Below are 21,565 nucleotides of genomic sequence, written 5' to 3' on the forward strand. Positions count from 1 at the left end.
TTTTTTTTTTGAATTAAGAGGGGTGATGAATATATGATTTGTGTATGTAAAATAGACTTTGGCATACTATATTTGGTTTGATAGATGATGTGTGTATGTGTAGATAATCCTATTGTTGGCATACTATTGTTGGCAAAAAAATTTATGCAAAAGAGATGATGAAATTTTCTTATTGTGTGTGACATGATTTGTTCAATAGAATGGCGGATGATGATAATGAAATATATTTGATGGTGAAATTTGGTACTCTAGATGATATGTGTGCATATGTAGAAGAAAGAAATGATGTGGTTATGTTTGAGAAGAATGGTGTTTTCATATGGAATAAACTTGGAGAAGGAAATTGTTTGATATTGTTCATGTATTCATAGATGTTTGTGAAATTTTTTTGTAGGATGGTGGATGGTGATGGACCTTGGTATGACGGATTAATCGATGAGTGGGATAAGGAGCATCGTGCTCGTGCCATTGAAAATGGACAGGTAAGAAGCAAGACTGGGTCAATTTTCGTTGTTTCTCATTTGTGTTCTTGTATTGATTATTAAAACATCACTTTATTTGCAGGTTGTAATTGCTATGCGCATGAGGGGTCATTCCGCTGATGACTTTGATTACGACCCGCGGTATGAGCCTTACATTCGGAGATTGGGTCTTCTCCCATTCGTGTTGCAGTTTAAGCGACGCGCTCCGCCGGTGAACCACGCGGCGCTGACCGCACTTGTGGATCGTTGGAGGCCGGAGACTCACTCCTTCCACCTTCCATGTGGGGAGATGACGATGACCCTACAGGACATGGCTATGATAAGCGGCCTTCCTATCAATGGACAAGCTGTTACCGGTCGTGTCAGCGTGGGTAATTGGCGAGAACGGACTGCCGATTTAATTGGCGTTCAGCCCGAGGGCCCTCAGGAAGGCAAGGCCGATACAGCGAAAGTGAGGCATTCTTGGCTAAAACTGGTCAGAGGAAACACCAACCCGTGCCCTCAGGATGCCAATGACGTGGTTGTGCAGCAGTACGCGCGGGCCTATCTTTGGTATGTACTAACCAAGGTAGTCTTCTCAGATGCAACCGGGAACTCAGCCCTCTGGATGTTCTTGGAGCCACTTAATAACTGGGATACCCAGTATAGCTGGGGTTCGGCCGCACTAGCATACTTGTATCGTCAGGTAAGAGATATTTGCAACCAATTATTTTGCATTTGTCATGCGCTTCCATATCTAACATGTTTGTTTGATTGCAGCTTGACTTGGCGTGTCGGAGGAAGGGAGGTACATCCTCATTGTCTGGGTTTGTTTGGAGCCTATCCGTGTGGATGTGGGAGCGGATCCCGGTTGGACGGCCCGATTTGAAGAACCCCCTCATGGCAAACCCACGGGGTAATCATGACGGGTTGCATGATGATGATCCATATCGGCGCCCTACGCTTGCTTACTATTGGGAACAAGTGACAGTGTACACAGGAAGCTCGCATGTGCGATACAAGTGCTATATGAACGAGCTGGACACCTTGACTGCTGAGCAGGTTATGAGAAGTTCGATGAGATAAAATTTAGTCAAGAATGAAACTTATGTATGTAGCTAACAATGTATCTCTTTGTTTTGCAGGTACATTGGTTGCCTTATGTGGAAGATCGTGACTTTGATCTTAATGAGATGTGCACGCGTGATAGCCATCTTTGGCGGGCGAGGTGCCCAATGATATGCTTCTTCGCAGTCGAGTGGCACTTTGTAGACCGTGTGGCAAGACAATTTGGAAAAAGACAAGGTATTCCAATTGAGGAGAGCAAGGAGGAAATGCTATCTCTGCATCGGTAAGCAAGCATGCCTTGAGTATGTAGTAGAGCATTGAATAAGTCAGTGTTTGCTAATGCTTTGTCCCGTGCATCATTTGTAGGTTCGATCGAAGGAACAATCAGGATATATCGGATTGGGCAAACAAACACCGTGCATGGATAGAAATTTGGAATCAAAGAGACACGTTAGTGCAATCAGAGAATAGACCTCACAATCAGTCAGCATATCAGAAGTATCAAGTGTGGTATGCGGATCGTTACCGGTTAAAGCTGAAGCCAGGTTGGACTCACGAGGAGTGGTCGGAGTTGGTGTCTGAAGACCCGGAGACTGCAGAAGGTTATCATACCTTCAACACGGCTGTGAGAGACACCAGAGGGGCTCATGTTGACTACGCACCGATGCATGACGAAATGGTAGTCTGTTTGACCTATTCTAACATACTTGCATCATGTTGTCTTTCTTTCAAATACATAAGTTTGGTGTGCTCATGAATTGCAGGGCAGAGAGTTGCTTCTGTGCGTCAACGATGCCAATGTTGCACTGAGTCATCCACCTGGTGGTGCATTATCTGAGAGGACTCTTAGGAGCACGATGGAGGTTAGTCGCAATATATTATAAAACTTTTTTTCGCGGATTAGTTATTTGCATCTCATATCATAGCATATTTTGTGTTGTCGCAGAAGTTCAAGAAGCGGTTCCATAAGATGGCAGCTATGCTTTCTTGCCATGGTGCTCAGTCCAGTGACGTGTATGCACCAGGTAGCCGCGCCGCCAGAGCTAATAAACGGCGTTATGTCCAGAACGAAGAGGACATAGAGGAGGAGGTCAATGAAGAGGAGCCAGCACATCAAGAGGAGCCAACACATCATGATGAGCATGAGTATGATGCAACACATCAAGAGGATCATGAGTATGATGTTGATGCTCCACAACCATCACAGGTTACACAACCGACACAAGGCAATGCCCGCTCTAGAAAAGGCAAAGCAATAGCTAAGACACCGGGCCAGAAAGGTAGAAAGAAGATATGGAACACTCAATTCCATAGTCCGGAGTATCCTCATCAATTTATGCCTGCGGGAATGCAAAGATATAAGTCGAACATTGATGCAGAGGCGGAGGAGGCTAGCGAAGAGGAGGAGCATGAGGCTAGCGAAGAGGAGGAGCATACACTTGCAGATATCGTGAAGAGAGGAAGGAAGAAGTGAGCTTGTTGTAGTTTGTTTCAATGAGCTTGTTCTAGTTTGTTTCGACGAACCTGGTGTAGTCTCTTTCCATGAACTTGTTGTCGTTTCTTTCCATGAACTTGTTGCCGTTCGAATTAAGTTGTACTGGATTCGTGAAGTTGCTATGAATGTTTGACATGAATGATGTGATTTATGTTAATTGTTGTTTCCTGTGATTTAGTCATTTATATGAATGTTTATATGAATGTTTGACATGAATGATGAAATCTGTACTTAGTCATCTATATGCACAGGGAGCCAGACGCCAGGGTCCTTGGCGTCTGGCTGTACCAGACGCCAGGGTCCTTGGCATCTGGCTGTAAGTCAGGCGACCAAACGCCAGGGTCCTTGGCGTCTGGCAGTCTACTGACACCAGAAACAGGGTAAAGCAGGGGAGCCAGACGCCAGGGTCCTTGGCGTCTGGTCCTGGTGCAGAAAATACTTGCTTTTTCACTTGTAGTTTTGTCTTTTCACTTGTAGTTTCGAATAACATACATACATAAGCATTGCATAGTCTTTTCATAACACTATAGTTGACAAATGACAAACATAGTTCAAATTACAAACTTAGTTCATGACCACGATGGTCTACGATACAATGTCTCGAATGACATAGCAAATTACAAACATAGTTCAAATTACACAAATAGTCTCGAATGACATAAGTAGTTCATGACCACGATGGTTGAAACGACATGAACATCACATATAACTCGGTTTCCTGTAGCAATGCAAGTCAACAACCCTTTTCCATTTCCATTCTTCCAGCATTTCTTGAATCTTGTCATCATCAGTTATGTCAACCAATTTTCTTTCCCCGGGGCCATCTGACTTCCTCCTGCTGACGTAGTACACAAAATCCTCTTCCTTCAACCCTTGCTTCAACATGATTTTAGTCTTCAACCAATCGAAAGTGAGGTCCACTTGACTAACTTGCACAATACATGGAGACAAGCCATGCACATGAACAACAGGGCTAAGCACCCACTGAGTTTCGTTAGCCATCTACAGCACACAAATCTCTTAGTAGCTAACCTATGATACATTAAACCACGAGGAAAACAAACTAGGGTTTTCACAAAAGTATGATAAATTAAACCAACCAAAAAATGGGGGTGGAGTTGATTTACCTTCTAGTCTCAAAATCCTGAAGATCCAACGGTGAAACCGGACCGATTTGTGAGAGATCTGAGGGGGGGGTTAGGGTGCTGGACGAGGGAGTGACGTTGGCAGGGCTAGAGGTGAGAGTGGGTGGATATGAGTGAAATGAGAGGGGTAGAGGTGGAGATGAATGGATGAGAGGGGTAGAGGTGGGCCCAAAATCTTATCCACTCGAATCTTATCCATTAGACAAGAATGCTTTCTGGACACCAGACGCCAGGGACCTTGGCGTCTGGGTGTCCATCAGACACACCAGACGGCCTGTCTGGTCACCTGCGCGAGCAAAGCACGCCAGACGCCAGGGTTCCTGGCGTCTGGGTGTGGGAGGCAGACGCCAGTGACCTTGGCGTCTGGGTGTCCATCAGACACACCAGACGGCCTGTCTGGTCACCTGCGTGAGCAAAGCACGCCAGATGCCAGGGTTCCTGGCGTCTGGATCTGGGAGGCAGACGCCAGGGACCTTGGCGTCTGGGTGTCCATCAGACACACCAGACGGCCTGTCTGGTCACCTGCGTGAGCAAAGCAAGCCAGACGCCAGGGACCCTGGCGTCTGGATCTGGGAGGCAGACGCCATGCACCCTGGCGTCTGGGTGTGGGCCTGGTGTTTTTGCACACAGTTGTTAAAGTTTTTGCTTAGCAACAACTAGCAAACACTGTTAAATATGAACAAAGCATGCTACTCTCAACCAAAAATATGAACAAAGCATATCAACTAGTCTCGAATGACGAACATAGTTTGCACATAATCTCAAATTGTCTCGAATGACAGAAATAGTTCATGACCACACAAGGTCTCGAATAATAAGTTCATACATTAAACAAAGTCTCGACAGTTCATCATCGACGTCGGTGCCTTTCCATTTGTCTACTGAGTAGTCCGGGGCCACTTTCCCTTCTTGTCACGTGCCTCGTCCTCCTCTCGTGCATCGCGAGCCCTTGCAAGTTTGCTTGCCCTCTCTTCTTGACGAGCCGCCTTCTCTTTGTGTGCCCTCTCTTGCTCACGCTTCTTGCGCTCACGAGCCTCCTTCTCACGACGCTCCCGCTCCAATCCCCGTGCATAGGACTCCTCGAATAGGCGCTGCCTCCGTAACCAATCTGCACGTTGGTCCTCTTGGATATCTTTTGGTACCTCGTGATCTATCCAAGTGAAGTACTTGCAAAGTGGAGGAGGGGACTACATATAAACCATGATTTTGTTAGACATATGAGTGACAACTTGTTGATGTTTTTTATATGTACACCTAACATACCGGTGGTATGTCATATGCGTTAGTTGGCCTTCGACGATCATGTGCATAGTTGGGACACACGAAAAACCTTCTACCTTCTGTCCATGACTTGTTGCGGTCAGTGGACACCTTCAGCTTGCAAACATCACCACACCAACATGGTGGTGTGGGCACATCCTTCTCCTTCTTCTTGTCCAAACTGGCCTCCAACCACGTCTTCGGCATGTCCTCTTGGTCCGCGCACGGTGGCCTCGTCCTGGAACCGGATGAAGCCATGCCTACAAAAAGAACAATTGTTAGCACAAGACATTAAGAGAGCAAATGCATAAATGCTAGGAATTGTATGAACAAATAATATACCATTATTATTAGATCAACCATCTGGATTAAACAAATAACCGAAGGCCGATCCATTATCAACCATTCCTCTACAACCACCTCTAGCACTTGTGCTTCCTCTTCGACCACGACCACCTCTAGCACTTGTGGCTGCTCGACCACCACCTCTAGCACTTGTGCTAGCTCGACCACCACCTCTAGCACTTGTGCTCCCTCTACGAACACTAGCACCTCTAGCACTTGTGCTCCCTCTACGACCACCACTACCACCTCTGACGCTCGTTCTTCCTCGACCACCACCACCGTCACCTCTTCCACCTCTTTCACCATCGGTGCCGCCTCCATGACTTGTTTTTATTTTTTTGGTTTTCTTTTTTTTGCATGTCCGCTCATTGTGTCCCCCTTCACCGCACACCCCACAGTTGATAATGTCAAGAGCCTCCATGAAATGACCGCTACCAAATTGTTTCATGCCAGTGTATCCAGCCAGGTCATCCATATCACCCCTGAACCTCTTAGTTCTCCTTCTACCCTTCGTCTCCACCTTCAGAAGAGGGTCTGGCCTAATATGAGGGCCATGGTACTCAGGCCACTGTGATTGGTCCAAGAAAGGGTGAAATCTTGGCCCATGTCAACCTAGTAGCTTCCACATGGAACTCTTGCATCCTCACGGTTTTTCCATCATTAACATGTATGTTTCTCGCCTTCGCCGCCGTTATCAAATGCGAGCATGGCCAATGATACTTACTAGGCCTCTCGCACTGGCACCACCGAGTCTTCAGTTTCACCTCAAATGCAGCACCACCATATTGTCTACCATCTCGTGTTGTGCCACCTGGCTCATCAATTTGATAGATCATTTCAAGTCTATCGAATACGATAACTTGTTGTCGTGAAGACTTGCTTGCTTGTAACTGCAACCATTCATCAACCTTTTCCGGATAATCCTTTTTTTCACCTATCCATTTTGCAGTCTCTTCAGAATGCCTCTGAAAGTACTCATTAAGCTTGAAGAAGGTGTACTCCACTATTGCAGTCACCGGCAAAGCACGAGCACCCTTCAACACATTGTTGAAACATTCTACGAGATTGCTCGTCATGTCGCCATATCGCCAACCACCATCGTCATGAGCGCGTGCCCACTTGTGCTTCTCGCTTAAATTCCTAGTTAAGAAGTCTTTTCCCCCTTCGTTCACCGCTGCAAAGAGTTTGTTGTACCGAGCATCGAAACCTTGGGTGGTGAAGGCCACACATACATGGGTAAGGTCTTTGCTGAGCTCCTTGCTCTTACATGCCCGGTAAAAGTTGGCCACGAAATGCCTCATGCACCATCTGTGGTGAAGCTTTGGAAATCCTGGAATAACAATGTCCATTGCCTTGAGTATGCCATGATGTCGGTCCGATATGATGCATACCTCCCTAGCCCCAATCACGTTGTGCCTAACATGACCCATGAACCACTCCCAGTTGTCTTGGTGCTCAGAAGGCACCAAAGCAAATGCACATGGCAACACGTTGTCGTTTGATGAGTGCGCCATTGCTACCATTAGTGTGCCCTTATATCTACCGGTCAAGAACGTGCCATCTATAGACAAGACCGGACGACAATGCTGAAACGCCTCCACACATTGTCCATAACTCCAGAAGGCACGGTGGAACACTCCCTCATGATCCTCGACCACATGAAACATGCCCGGGTTCCTATGTGCAATGGCGGCCAACAACCTTGGGAGCTGGTTGTATGCTTCTTCATAACCACCGTACAACATCCTAATAGCATTTTCCTTTGCCTTCCATGCCTTCCCATACTTGACTTCATAACCAAATTATTTTTTCACCGTCCGCATGAGAAACCTCACTTTCACAGTGGGATCAAAGGCTATGTCTTTCATCCATTTGTATCCAAGATACTCAGATGTGAGTTGACGGTGTGTCTTTCTAAGTCGTTTCGATGGCGGTTTGCATCTATGAGTGGTATCACAACTTGTTAACACCCATTCTTCGGTTTCTTTAAGCTTTCTTGCACGAACCTTCCATGTGCATTCCTTTTGCTCACACACCACGGTGTAACGCAATTTCATGTCGGAGTGCTCAACATAAATTGGCCTATGGTTTCGAATGGCATAGTCAGCCAACCAAAACTTCAGCATAGGCAAGCTCAGAAACTTCAATCCTTTCTTCAAATAAGCATTCTCGTCCTCATTCTCCACCCTTGGTTCTCCTGGATCCGGGCATGGTGTTGGCTCAATCGCCGTCATTCTCATTCCACCGTCAACAACAGCTTTATGGGCAAGGCCGAGATCTTTAAATAAGTGAGTTCTTTTTTGTAAGCCCGTCAGCTCAAAGTGGATTTGGTTCTCCTCCTTTGTGAATCCATCCTCGTCCAACTGTTCAACTGGACCCTCGTCATCCGAGTCATACGCATATTGACGCCTAAAAGGCAAGTCACGATCCATGTCCTTTTGTGCTATGTACACATCCAAGTCACCAACATCATTGCCATGAAACCCTTCCTCTTGCTCTTCGTCGTCATCATAAGCATCTTCATCCTCTTGAATTACTCCGTCACTAGCAATCACCGCAACTTCATTTGCTTGGCTAGTTGGTGGTTGGCTAGAAGCATTGGGGGCATACAACTCAACCTCATTTGCTTGGCTAGTTGGTGGTTGGCTAGAAGCATTGGGGGCATACAACTCAACCTCATTTGCTTTGATAGTTGGTACACGGGGACATGGTGGGGGATAAACATTGGGGGCATCAACCACAACCCTATGCTCAACAAGTGGCACCATTGTCCTCTCGCTCATGTCATCCATTGGGGAAGAGACATGCCGGTTCAAATCAAAGGTAAACCGAGGAGATTCAGTGGTGGAAAACAATTCAAGTGACTTGTCTTCCGATTGGGATACTTTTTCCTTGTATACATCCCAATGCAAATCCGAGGTGATAGGCATACTTTTCAAGCGAGATTTGGCTCCAACTCCAACATCATACCTTCCTATTAACTTAACATCAACATTGGTGTCCATCCACTTCAAGACTTGTCTCACTTTTGCAACAACATCCTCATAGCTAGGGCTTCTATCAAAAACCAATGGTTCCTCACCCGTGTCGGCATTGTTACTCAAGAATGCCTCCTTGTCAATGTAATGAACATTAACAAGTCTCTCCATCTAAAAATTACATGAATGCATTTAAGACCTCAATGAGAATTGGTGTTTATCCAAATACATATTATTATATCCAAATCATATCAACACTAAATTATTGGCGATGTCCACAAAAGTATCACTAATCACTAATTAACACACTAAGCAAAGTTAACCCTAATCACTAACTAACCCTAACCCCCAATCTTTCTACTCAACAAACATATATTCCTACTACACACCATGCATAGCACTATATTATCAAAGTTAACCAAGCCATTCACACTAACATAAGGGGGAGAAAACATGAACTAGGGTTCCACCAACATGTATAAAATGCAACCAAAAGGACAAGACTTAACAAAAAATAATTGGATGATTTGGGAGAGATTAACAAGAGCAACAAAGTGATGGAAAGATCCACCTAAGGGATGTACCTTTTGGAGAGGATTTGAGGGGGGAGCTTGAGGGGTGAGAGAGAGTGGGGAGGCAGCAGCTCTTCTTCAAGCTCGGGCTGGATTGGGGAAAGTGTGTGGGGTGGGACCCACACACTCTCCCGGTGGGGTTATCCACTTACCGGGGCCAGACGCCACGGTCCCTGGCGTCTGGCCCCTTTGCCACGTCAGCAGGTCAACGGGCAGGCGGGCAGTGCGGGCCAGGGGCCAGACGCCAGGGACCCCGGCGTCTGCTTCGTAACCCAGACGCCAGGGACCTTGGCGTCACCGAAAAAGGTCAGAAACGAAAAAAAATTCGGAACGAGGTCAAATCGGGATTTAGTTTGCCTTAAGGGTCAGAACAGTAATTTTGTCCGCGTGAGGTAGGCGATGGTCCACGTCAAGGAACCTGTTATTGGGCTTACGTGGGAGACCAACAGCCCATGTATACTAGCAGCCCTGACTTTACTGGGTTACTATTTATACTAGTAGAATGCCCGTGCGTTGCCACGGACATTTAAAATATTTTGCTAGAATTATACAAAGATGACGACGCGGATTTTTGGGACATGGTGGCACGTGAGGATGATATCCAGGCAGTCCACTGAAGCTTTGAGATGCATACTTAATATAGTGATTAATTGAATACGAGGTGATACACAATCATAAAGTTGCAAATACACATGTAAATACATAGAGTGGGCCAACACACATAATTGGCAATAAATGTTGCCGAACATCAGGTGAGATGTGATAGGATATGTATCTCTCGTCTCCACCTCTCTCCCTCTCACGCAAATGGAACCGCGAGCAGGAGCACTGTGATAGTGAGGAGAAGAGTTGGGTGTTGTCCTTGGTGCTGACAAGATGGATCCAGTGAGATATGTTACCACTGAAGAAGAAGCTCCTCTTGATGTCGACTACCACTTCCATTCATTCTTTTCCGGAGGGACTCTGCTAGCTCATCTCATGGCTGAAACTCTAAGTTCATGAGCTGCTCCATGTTGCACTCTAGTTAATCATCTCCTAAAAGAATCAGTGATATCTAAGTATTGTATATTACTGTCATGTGCATCAATGTTGAAAAAAATGTAGCAATCCAATTCATACAGGTTTTTATGCTAAACTAACTATAATGTCCATTTGAAATGTTTATCACTTAATAATATTGACCCACGTACTGTATCAACCATTAAGGAGATTGCATGCATTTTCAATGCACTGGCAGATAAATTAATTCACCAACAACATGCACTTCACCATTTAATAGGTGGAGTTACTCACCAATAGGTTTCAACCGCCTAGTATGAATGAATCAAGCTCCATGTTCTGTTATGGGCAGCTACTCCTACTCCCACCTCTACTGTTGCCTCTTCGCATCATGCTAATCGATTCATGTCGTAGAGTAGCTGGTCCTAAGTCAAATAGTCTATTTTAATCGATGTGATTTATTTGTTTTATTTTTTGTATTTAGCACTCCAGATGCTAGTTAGCACACCGGACAACGTAATCCAGGATTGGAAGAAAATGTTGTGTGTCGTTCATAGCCAGTTATAAAAAATATCTAACTGATGACATAGTCAGCAGCTAAGTCTTGATTACTACCTAGCACAAGTAGGGCAGACCTTAATGGAAATACTAATTGGATGATTAGCTGAACAAGAAGAACGGTATCCTCATGTAGAACAAACTAGTCTATCACAAGAAGAGCTGGATCCTCATGTAGAACAAACTAGTCTATCTTCCCTGTCGTGTACTATGCACAACGCCACACAGTTTCTCAATCACAAGAACAAAAGAAAATGGCTAAAGGGGAAGAGGAGGAATGAGAGGGGAGGAGCTATGAGCTGGGCCGGGGGATTTTTTTTCTTCCAAAAGGGGCTCCATATCACCATGGATGAGTTCTAGCTAGCCATGCATATGAATTAGAGCAGCAGGATGAGTGAAGCTGCGCGATGGATAAGGGATGGTCTGCATGTTCCCTTTAAGCCCGTGGTGCAGGTTGCTGTTGGAGTGTTGGTGACCTGCTACAAATAAATGAGCTGCTCTTGTCAGTCTGATGGGCACGCCTCCATTCAATGCCTGGCCTGCCATGTGGGCCATATACTGCATCTGTCAGATGCAAATCGCAGCTATACCAGATGGTATACAAGGAGGCGGAAATCATTATACGGCCCGCGGGTATTCAAGTTGCACGAATCACGCGGCAGAGTGCGGTGTGGATACCGACCGCGCGTGGCCGCATGTCCACTCGGGATTATTCGCAAAGATGATGCATATTAAATTTTACCTGTGGAGACAATATAACACGGGCACCATTGGATAATAATTGACCCCCACTCTCACTTGCCATTATTAAGTACAAAGGTTATGCGACTGGTTTTACACCATCGTGCAAGAACATATCATCATCGTTTTCTTGGGGGCAGTCATGATTGATTCGATGACAGTAATATATCTAGGGATACAAACAAAGTTTACCATCATGATACAAAAATGAGCCAAATTGGTATATAAAATGAGCCAAATTAGTTCAACGGAAAAAGTTTACCAGGACGAAGTAAAGACCGATAATAACATTGAAAAATTACCTTGTGCGATGACTTTTTTTTGGTTTGTTACGAGATATCACTACTTGCACATCATTATGTTGTAAAAAGTTTTGAAAACTTTCAACCCCTTCCAACGAGGTCGCCTCGGAACCTTTGTCGATGGATTATTTTTGAACATTGCCAGAATAGATCTCTATTTCTCCCATGTTCTGCAACAATAATCATATCATGCACCTTTTGTATAACATACATATAAAGAAGGATTAGTTATATGCACCTCTTCTCGTGGTGTTTCAGTTTGGTCCATCATCATTACATCAGCGCTTATGTGAGATGATATTTCTAAAACATCATCTAAATCTGAGTAAATTGCTCAAGACCACCACATTTGTGGCTAGGGTACTCCAAAACCACCGCTTTTGTCAGAAATCACAAATAACCACCACTTCTGCGGCAAGTGAGTAACAAATCACACTGATTCTTGCATTAGCTCCTTCTAACAGCGAAAATGACAAGTTGGGCCCACCTGTCGGGCTGACATGGCGTGCTTGCGTGCACATCATGATGAGTTGGACAAGGTCCCACATGTCAATGACTCGTGTTCTTTTTCTTCATTTTTGTACTTCTCAATCCATTTGTTTCGTGCGCATTTCTACAAACAGGTAATGGGCAGCGCTTGGCGCCATGGAAACCTTGGCAGGGCTTGCCGGAGCAGGCTATGGCACAGGCGAGGTTGTAGGAGGTGATGGCGGCTCACGCCGCCCGTGTCCAAGAGGTTGGCAACAAGTGCTGGCGGCTGGAGGTGTGCACGCACCTGCCGGTGAGGTTCCTCGTGGTGTTGTCGCCGTCCATGCTAGGAGCTGCGACGATTGGATCCAGTAGAGGAGGGCTCAGGTGAGGCGAGCACCTCCACTGGCTCGTGGGCCATGGCGCTCCAGCCGGGTTGGCAACTAGATTCAGCAGAGGACGGCTAGGTGAGGTGAGCACCTCCTCTGGCTCGTCGGCCGACACTCGAGTGGCGGCCATGGATCTGCAAGGAGCTGCGGCGACGACCGGGTCAGTGACAGGATCGAGTAAAGTAGGGTCGGGCGAGGCGAGCACCTGCTCTGGCTCGTCGGCCATGGCGCTCGAGTGACGAACCATGAGGAACAGCGGCGCGACATGAGGGTGCAGCAGCAAACGGGAGGCGGACGGCGGCGCGGCACTACGCAGATAAGAGAGATGAGGTAGGAAGAGAGAGGAAGAAGGTAGGAATGACATGTAGGACCCATTGCCACGTCAGCAACTTATCCACATAGGCCTGCCATGTCACCCTGACGTGTGGGTCAAACTTGTCAGTTTTGTTGTTAGTCGCGGCTGACAGCTCGTTTAATGCATTTTGTTACCCACCTGCCGTAGAAGTGGTGGTTATTTGTGATTTTTGGCAAAAGCGGTGGTTTTGAAGTACCCTAGCCACAAAGATGGTGGTCTTGAGCAATTTACTCTCCGAATCCATCACTTAGCACGTGGCTTAATATAATATTATTGTATATTAATGAACTCTAAACACACAACCATCAAAGACATCACAACTAGCAACAAGAGATCATTGTTGGGATGCTTTGAGAAAGGAAACAAGTATCACAGGAATGAGTCAAGAAATCCATGCCATGATGCAACCTACACAAGGTTGACCCCATTTCTATATATATATGCATGGAGTAAATACTTGTTACCGAGATAGCATTGGTATGAAGTCGTAGATCAATAAAATGTCCAAGCTTGGCTCTAATTTCCTCATAGTGCCACCACTTTCATGAATAAGCCAAGCACCCAATGCTTCTCAAATGTACCTAAAATATTTTAAGTACAATATGGTCCCCAAACTTATTGGGTCCGAAGTAGTTAGCATAACTACAACACATAGGGTAAAACCACTTAAATATGTGCATATTGATATGAATTTGAATTTCATGCACATCTTAGCTATTAAGAATTTGAAGGATTTACCATATATATATATATTGGATCAAATAAAGCAAACAAGGCATGTGAATTTACACATAGTAAATATGCATGCACATGTTGGGGAACGTTGCAGAAAATAAATTTTTTCCTACGGTTTCACCAAGATCCATCTATGAGTTCATCTAAGCAATGAGTGATAAGAGTGCATCTACATACCTTTGTAGATCGCGAGTGGAAGCTTCCAAGAGAAAGGGGATGATGGAGTCGTACTCGCCGTGATCGAAATCATCGATGACCAAGGGCCGAACGGACAGCACCTCCGCGTTCAACACACGTACGGAGCGCATGACGTCTCCTCCTTCTTGATCCAGCAAGGGGGAAGGAGAGGTTGAGGAAGAAGACTTCAGCAGCAGCACGACGGCGTGGTGATGGTGGAGAGGCAATACTCTGACAGGGCTTCGCCAAGCACTTAACGGAGGAGGAGAGATGTTGGGGAGGGGAGGGGCCGCGCCTTGGATCAGGTGTTCAGCCCTCCCCTCGCCCCTCTATTTATAGGGGAAGGGGGCCGGCCCCCTCTAGATAAGATCTAGAGGGGGGGCGGCGGCCAGGGAGGGGGCTTGCCCCCCAAGCAAAGGAGGGCGCCCCCTTTAGGGTCCCCCCAACCCTAGGCGCAAGGGCCCAAAGGGGGGGGGCGCCCAGCCCTCCAGGGGCTGGTTCCCTTCCCCTTACGGCCCATGAGGCCCACCGAGAGAGGTGGTCCCTCCCGGTGGACCCCCGGAACCCCTCCAGTGGCCCCGGTACAATACCGATATGCCCCCGAAACTTTCCGGTGACCGTATGACAACTTCCCATATATAAATCTTCACCTCCAGACCATTCCGGAACTCCTCGTGACGTCCAAGATCTCATCCGAGACTCCGAACAACATTCGGTAATCACATACATGTCTTCCTAATAATCCTAGCGTCACCGAACCTTAAGTGTGTAGACCCTACGGGTTCAGGAGACACGCGGACATGACCGAGACGGCTCTCCTGTCAATAACCAACAGCGGGATCTGGATACCCATGTTGGCTCCCACATGCTCCTCGATGATTTCATCGGATGAACCACGATGTCGAGGATTCAATCAACCCCGTATACAATTCCCTTTGTTAAACGGTACGTTACTTGCCCGAGACTCGATCGTCGGTATCCCAATACCTCGTTCAGTCTCGTTACCGGCAAGTCACTTGACTCGTACCGTAATGCATGATCCCGTGACCAAACACTTGGTCACTTTGAGCTCATTATGATGATGCATTACCGAGTGGGCCCAGAGATACCTCTCCGTCATACGGAGTGACAAATCCCAGTCTCAATCCGTGTCAACCCAACAGACACTTTCGGAGATACCTGTAGTGTACCTTTATAGTCACCCAGTTACGTTGTGATATTGAGTACACCCAAAGCACTCCTACGGTATCTGGGAGTTACACGATCTCATGGTCTAAGGAAAAGATACTTGACATTGGAAAAGCTCTAGCAAAACGAACTACACGATCTTGTGCTATGCTTAGGATTGGGTCTTGTCCATCACATCATTCTCCTAATGATGTGATCCCGTTATCAACGACATCTAATGTCCTATGTATTCACACGTGTATTACGATTTTCGGATAATACAATTATAGCATGATAAAGACAATTATCATGAACAAGGAAATATAATAATAATCCTTTTATTATTGCCTCTAGGGCATATTTCCAATAGTCTCCCACTTGCACTAGAGTCAATAATCTAGTTACATTGTGATGAATCGAACACCCATAGAGTTCTGGTGTTGATCATGTTTTGCTCGCGAGAGAGGTTTAGTCAACGGATCTGCGACATTCAGATCCGTATGTACTTTGCAAATATCTATGTCTCCATATTGAACATTTTCACGGATGGAGTTGAAACGACGCTTGATGTGCCTGGTCTTCTTGTGAAACCTGGGCTCCTTGGCAAGGGCAATAGCTCCAGTGTTGTCACAGAAGAGTTTGATCGGCCCCGACGCATTGGGTATGACTCCTAGGTCGGTGATGAACTCCTTCACCCAAATTGCTTCATGTGCTGCCTCCGAGGCTGCCATGTACTCCGCTTCACATGTAGATCCCACCACGACGCTCTGCTTGCAGCTGCAGCTTACTGCTCCACCATTCAATGTATACACGTATCCGGTTTGTGACTTAGAGTCATCCAGATCTGTGTCGAAGCTAGCGTCGACGTAACCCTTTACGGCGAGCTCTTCGTCAAACATGTCCTTTGTCCTTTTCAGGTACTTCAGGATATTCTTGACCGCTGTCCAGTGTTCCTTGCCGGGATTACTTTGGTACCTCCCTACCAAACTTACGGCAAGGTTTACATCAGGTCTGGTACACAGCATGGCATACATAATAGATCCTATGGCTGAAGCATAGGGGATGACACTCATCTCTTCTTTATCTTTTGCCATGGTCGGGCATTGAGCTGAGCTCAATCTCACACCTTGCAATACAGGCAAGAACCCTTTCTTGGACTGATCCATTTTGAACTTCTTCAAAATCTTATCAAGGTATGTGCTTTGTGAAAGACCTATGAGGCGTCTCGATCTATCCCTATAGATCTTGATGCCTAATATGTAAGCAGCTTCTCCAAGGTCCTTCATTGAAAAACACTTATTCAAGTAGGCCTTAATGTTGTCCAAAAGTTCTATATCATTTCCCATCAAAAGTATGTCATCTACATATAATATGAGAAATGCTAAAGAGCTCCCACTCACTTTCTTGTAAACACAGGCTTCTCCATAAGTCTGCATAAACCCAAATGCTTTGATCATCTCATCAAAGCGAATGTTCCAACTCCGAGATGCTTGCACCAGCCCATAAATGGATCGCTGGAGCTTGCATACTTTGTTAGCGTTCTTAGGATCGACAAAACCCTCCGGCTGCATCATATACAGTTCTTCCTTAAGATGCCCATTAAGGAATGCCGTTTTGACGTCCATCTGCCATATTTCATAATCATAGTATGCGGCAATTGCTAACATGATTTGGACGGACTTCAGCTTCGCTACGGGAGAGAATGTCTCATCGTAGTCAACCCCTTGAACTTGTCGATAACCCTTAGCGACAAGTCGAGCTTTATAGATGGTAATATTACCATCCGCGTCCGTCTTCTTCTTAAAGATCCATTTGTTTTCTATCGCTCGCCGATCATCGGGCAAGTCTGTCAAATTCCATACTTTGTTTTCATACATGGATTATATCTCGGATTGCATGGCTTCAAGCCTTTTGTTGGAATCTGGGCCCGCCATCGCTTCTTCATAGTTCGAAGGTTCACCGTTGTCTAACAACATGATTTCCAGGACAGGGTTGCCATACCACTCTGGTATGGAACGTGTCCTTGTGGACCTATAAGGTTCAGTAGCAATTTGATCCGAAGTACCTTGATCACAATCATTAATTTCCTCTCTAGTTGGTGTAGGCACCACAGGAACATTTTCCTGAGCTGCGCTACTTTCCGGTTCAAGAGGTAGTACTTCATCGAGTTCTACTTTCCTCCCACTTACTTCTTTCGAGAGAAACTCTTTTTCCAGAAAGGATCCGTTCTTGGCAACAAAGGTCTTGCCCTCGGATCTTAAGTAGAAGGTATACCCAATGGTTTCCTTAGGGTATCCTATGAAGACGCATTCTTCCGACTTGGGTTCGAGCTTTTCAGGTTGTAGTTTCTTGACATAAGCATCGCATCCCCAAACTTTTAGAAACGATAACTTAGGTTTCTTTCCAAACCATAATTCATACGGTGTCGTCTCAACGAATTTAGACGGTGCCCTATTTAAAGTGAATGTAGCTGTCTCTAGAGCGTATCCCCAAAATGATAGCGGTAAATCGGTAAGAGACATCATAGATCGCACCATATCCAATAGAGTGCGATTATGACGTTCGGACACACCGTTACGCTGAGGTGTTCCAGGCGGCGTGAGTTGTGAAACGATTCCACATTTCCTTAAGTGTGTACCAAATTCATGACTTAAGTATTCTCCTCCACGATCTGATCGTAGGAACTTTATCTTTCGGTCACGTTGATTCTCTACCTCATTCTGAAATTCCTTGAACTTTTCAAAGGTTTCAGACTTGTGTTTCATTAAGTAGACATACCCATATCTACTCAAGTCATCAGTGAGAGTGAGAACATAACGATATCCTCCGCGAGCCTCAACGCTCATTGGACCGCACACATCGGTATGTATGATTTCCAACAAGTTTGTTGCTCACTCCATTGTTCCGGAGAACGGAGTCTTGGTCATTTTGCCCATGAGGCATGGTTCGCATGTGTCAAATGATTCATAATCTAGAGACTCTAAAAGTCCATCAGCATGGAGCTTCTTCATGCGCTTGACACCAATGTGACCAAGGTGGCAGTGCCACAAGTATGTGGGACTACCGTTATCAACTTTACATCTTTTGGTATTCACGCTATGAATATGTGTAACATTACGTTCAAGATTCATTAAGAATAAACCATTGACCATCGGGGCATGACCATAAAACATATCTCTCATGTAAATAGAACAACCATTATTCTCGGATTTAAATGAGTAGCCATCTCGTATTAAATGAGATCCAGATACAATGTTCATGCTCAAACTTGGCACTAAATAACAATTATTGAGGTTCATAACTAATCCCGTGGGTAAATGTGGAGGTAGCGTGCCGACGGTGATCACATCGACCTTGGAACCATTCCCGACGCGCATCGTCACCTCGTCCTTCGCCAGTCTCCGCTTATTCCGCAGCTCCTGCTGTGAGTTACAAATATGAGCAATGGCACCGGTATCAAATACCCAGGAGTTACTACGAGTACTGGTAAGGTGCACATCAATTACATGTATATCAAATATACCTTTAGTGTTGCCGGCCTTCTTGTCCGCTAAGTATTTGGGGCAGTTCCGCTTCCAGTGACCCTTCCCCTTGCAATAAAAGCACTCAGTCTCAGGCTTGGGTCCATTCTTTGACTTCTTCCTGGCAACTGGCTTACCGGGCGCGGCAACCTCTTTGCCGTCCTTCTTGAAGTTCTTATTACCCTTGCCCTTCTTGAACTTAGTGGTCTTATTGACCATCAACACTTGATGTTCTTTCTTGATTTCAACCTTTGCTGACTTCAGCATTGAAAATACTTCAGGAATGGTCTTCACCATCCCCTGCATATTGTAGTTCAACACAAAGCTCTTGTAGCTCGGTGGGAGCGACTGAAGGATTCTGTCAATGACTGCCTCGTCCGGGAGGTTGATCTCCAGCTGGGACAGGCGGTTGTGCAACCCAGACATTTTGAGTATGTGCTCACTGACAGAACTATTTTCCTCCATCTTACAACTATAGAACTTGTCGGAGACTTCATATCTCTCGACCCGGGCATGAGCTTGAAAAACCATTTTCAGCTCCTCGAACATCTCATATGCTTCGTGTTTCTCAAAACGCTTTTGGAGCCCCGGTTCTAAGCTGTAAAGCATGCCGCACTGAACGAGGGAGTAATCATCAGCACGTGACTGCCAAGCATTCATAACATCTTGGTTCTCTGGGATGGGTGCTTCACCTAGCGGTTCATCTAGGACATATGCTTTCTTGTCTGCTATGAGGATGATCCTCAGGTTCCGGACCCAGTCCGAATAGTTGCTGCCATCATCTTTCAGCTTGGTTTTCTCTAGGAACGCGTTGAAGTTCATGTTGACATGAGCGTTGGCCATTTGATCTACAAGACATATTTTTGCAAAAGTTTTAGACTAAGTTCATGATAATTAAGTTCATCTAATCAAATTATTTAATGAACTCCCACTCAGATTGACATCCCTCTAGTCATCTAAGTGTTACACGATCCGAGTCGACTAGGCCGTGTCCGATCATCACGTGAGACGGACTAGTCATCATCGGTGAACATCTCCATGTTGATCGTATCTTCCATACGACTCATGTTCGACCTTTTGGTCTCTGTGTTCCGAGGCCATGTCTGTACATGCTAGGCTCGTCAAGTTAACCCTAAGTGTCTACATGTGTAAAACTGTCTTACACCCGGTGTATGTGAACGTAAGGATCTATCACACCCGATCATCACGTGGTGCTTCGAAACGACGAACTTTAGCAACGGTGCACAGTTAGGGGGAACACTTTCTTGAAATTATTATAAGGGATCATCTTATTTACTACCGCCGTTCTAAGTAAACAAGATGCATAAAACATAATAAACATCACATGCAATTATATAAAGTAGTGACATGATATGGCCAATATCATATAGCTCCTTCGATCTCCATCTTCGGGGCTCCATGATCATCTTTGTCACCGGCATGACACCATGATCTCCATAATCATGATCTCCATCATTGTGTCTTCATGAAGTTGTCACGCCAACGACTACTTCTACTTCTATGGCTAACGCGTTTAGCAATAAAGTAAAGTAATTTACATGGTGTTCTTCAATGACAGGCAGGTCATACAAAAAATAAAGACAACTCCTATGGCTCCTGCCGGTTGTCATACTCATCGACATGCAAGTCGTGATTCCTATTACAAGAACATGATCTCATACATCACAATATATCATTCATCATTCATCACAACTTCTGGCCATATCACATCACATGACAATTGCTGCAAAAACAAGTTAGACGTCCTCTAATTGTTGTTGCATCTTTTATGTGGCTGCAATTGGGTTCTAGCAAGAACGTTTTCTTATCTACGAATAACCACAACGTGATTTTGTCAACTTCTATTTACCCTTCATAAGGACCCTTTTCATCGAATCGGCTCCAACTAAAGTAGGAGAGACAGACACCCGCTAGCCACCTTATGCAACTAGTGCATGTCAGTCGGTGGAACCTGTCTCACGTAAGCGTACGTGTAAGGTCGGTCCGGGCCGCTTCATCCCACAATACCGCTGAAGCAAGAAAAGACTAGTAGCGGCAAACAAGTTGACAAGATCTACGCCCACAACAAATTTGTGTTCTACTCGTGCAATAGAGAACTACGCATAGACCTGGCTCATGATGCCACTGTTGGGGAACATTGCAGAAAATAAAAAATTTCCTATGGTTTCACCAAGATCCATCTATGAGTTCATCTAAGCAACGAGTGATAAGAGTGCATCTACATACCATTGTAGATCGCGAGCGGAAGCTTTCAAGAGAAATGGGATGATGGAGTTGTACTTGCCGTGATCCAAATCACCGATGACCAAGTGCCGAACGGACAGCACCTCCGCGTTCAACACACGTATGAAGCGGATGACGTCTCGTCCTTCTTGATCCAGCAAGGGGGAAGGAGAGGTTGAGGAAGAAGACTCCAACAGCAGCACGACGTCGTGGTGGTGGTGGAGAGGCAGTACTCCAACAGGGCTTCGCCAAGCACTTAACAAAGGAGGAGAGATGTTGGGGAGGGGAGGGGCTGCGCCTTGGATCAGGTGTTCAGCCCTCCCCTCGCCCCTCTATTTATAGGGGAAGGGGGAAGGGGGCCGGCCCCCTCTAGATGAGATCTAGAGGGGGGGCGGCGGCCAGGGAGGGGGCTTGTCCCCCAAGCAAAGGGGGGCGCCCCCTTTAGGGTTCCCCCCTAACCCTAGGCGCAAGGGCCCAAAGGGGGGGGCGCCCAGCCCTCCACGGGCTGGTTCCCTTCCCCTTACGGCCCACGAGGCCCACCGAGAGAGGTGGCCCCTCCCGGTGGACCCCCAGAACCCCTCCGGT

The 21,565-nt window shown here is 46.0% G+C and overlaps 2 protein-coding genes across 2 annotated transcripts; one reads left to right on the top strand and one right to left on the bottom strand.

Annotated features, from left to right (window-relative positions):
- Window positions 1–1,967: 1,967 nt before the first annotated feature.
- Window positions 1,968–3,121, top strand: LOC119368662. Its single transcript, XM_037633860.1, has 3 exons — window positions 1,968–2,208; window positions 2,294–2,392; window positions 2,476–3,121. The coding sequence occupies exons 1-3, from the start codon at window positions 2,194–2,196 to the stop codon at window positions 3,001–3,003; spliced, it is 642 nt and encodes a 213-aa protein (XP_037489757.1). The 5' UTR covers window positions 1,968–2,193; the 3' UTR covers window positions 3,004–3,121.
- Window positions 3,122–5,047: 1,926 nt separating this feature from the next.
- LOC119361354 lies at window positions 5,048–5,751 on the bottom strand. The gene is made up of 2 exons (XM_037626603.1): window positions 5,433–5,751; window positions 5,048–5,356 (listed from the first exon to the last, which is right to left on the bottom strand). Exons 1-2 carry the CDS (start codon window positions 5,685–5,687, stop codon window positions 5,048–5,050), a joined length of 564 nt encoding a protein of 187 aa, XP_037482500.1. The 5' UTR covers window positions 5,688–5,751.
- Window positions 5,752–21,565: the final 15,814 nt, after the last annotated feature.

The sequence above is a fragment of the Triticum dicoccoides genome, chromosome 2B (genome assembly GCF_002162155.2).
Source record: "Triticum dicoccoides isolate Atlit2015 ecotype Zavitan chromosome 2B, WEW_v2.0, whole genome shotgun sequence".
NCBI classification, from domain to species: Eukaryota; Viridiplantae; Streptophyta; class Magnoliopsida; order Poales; family Poaceae; genus Triticum; species Triticum dicoccoides.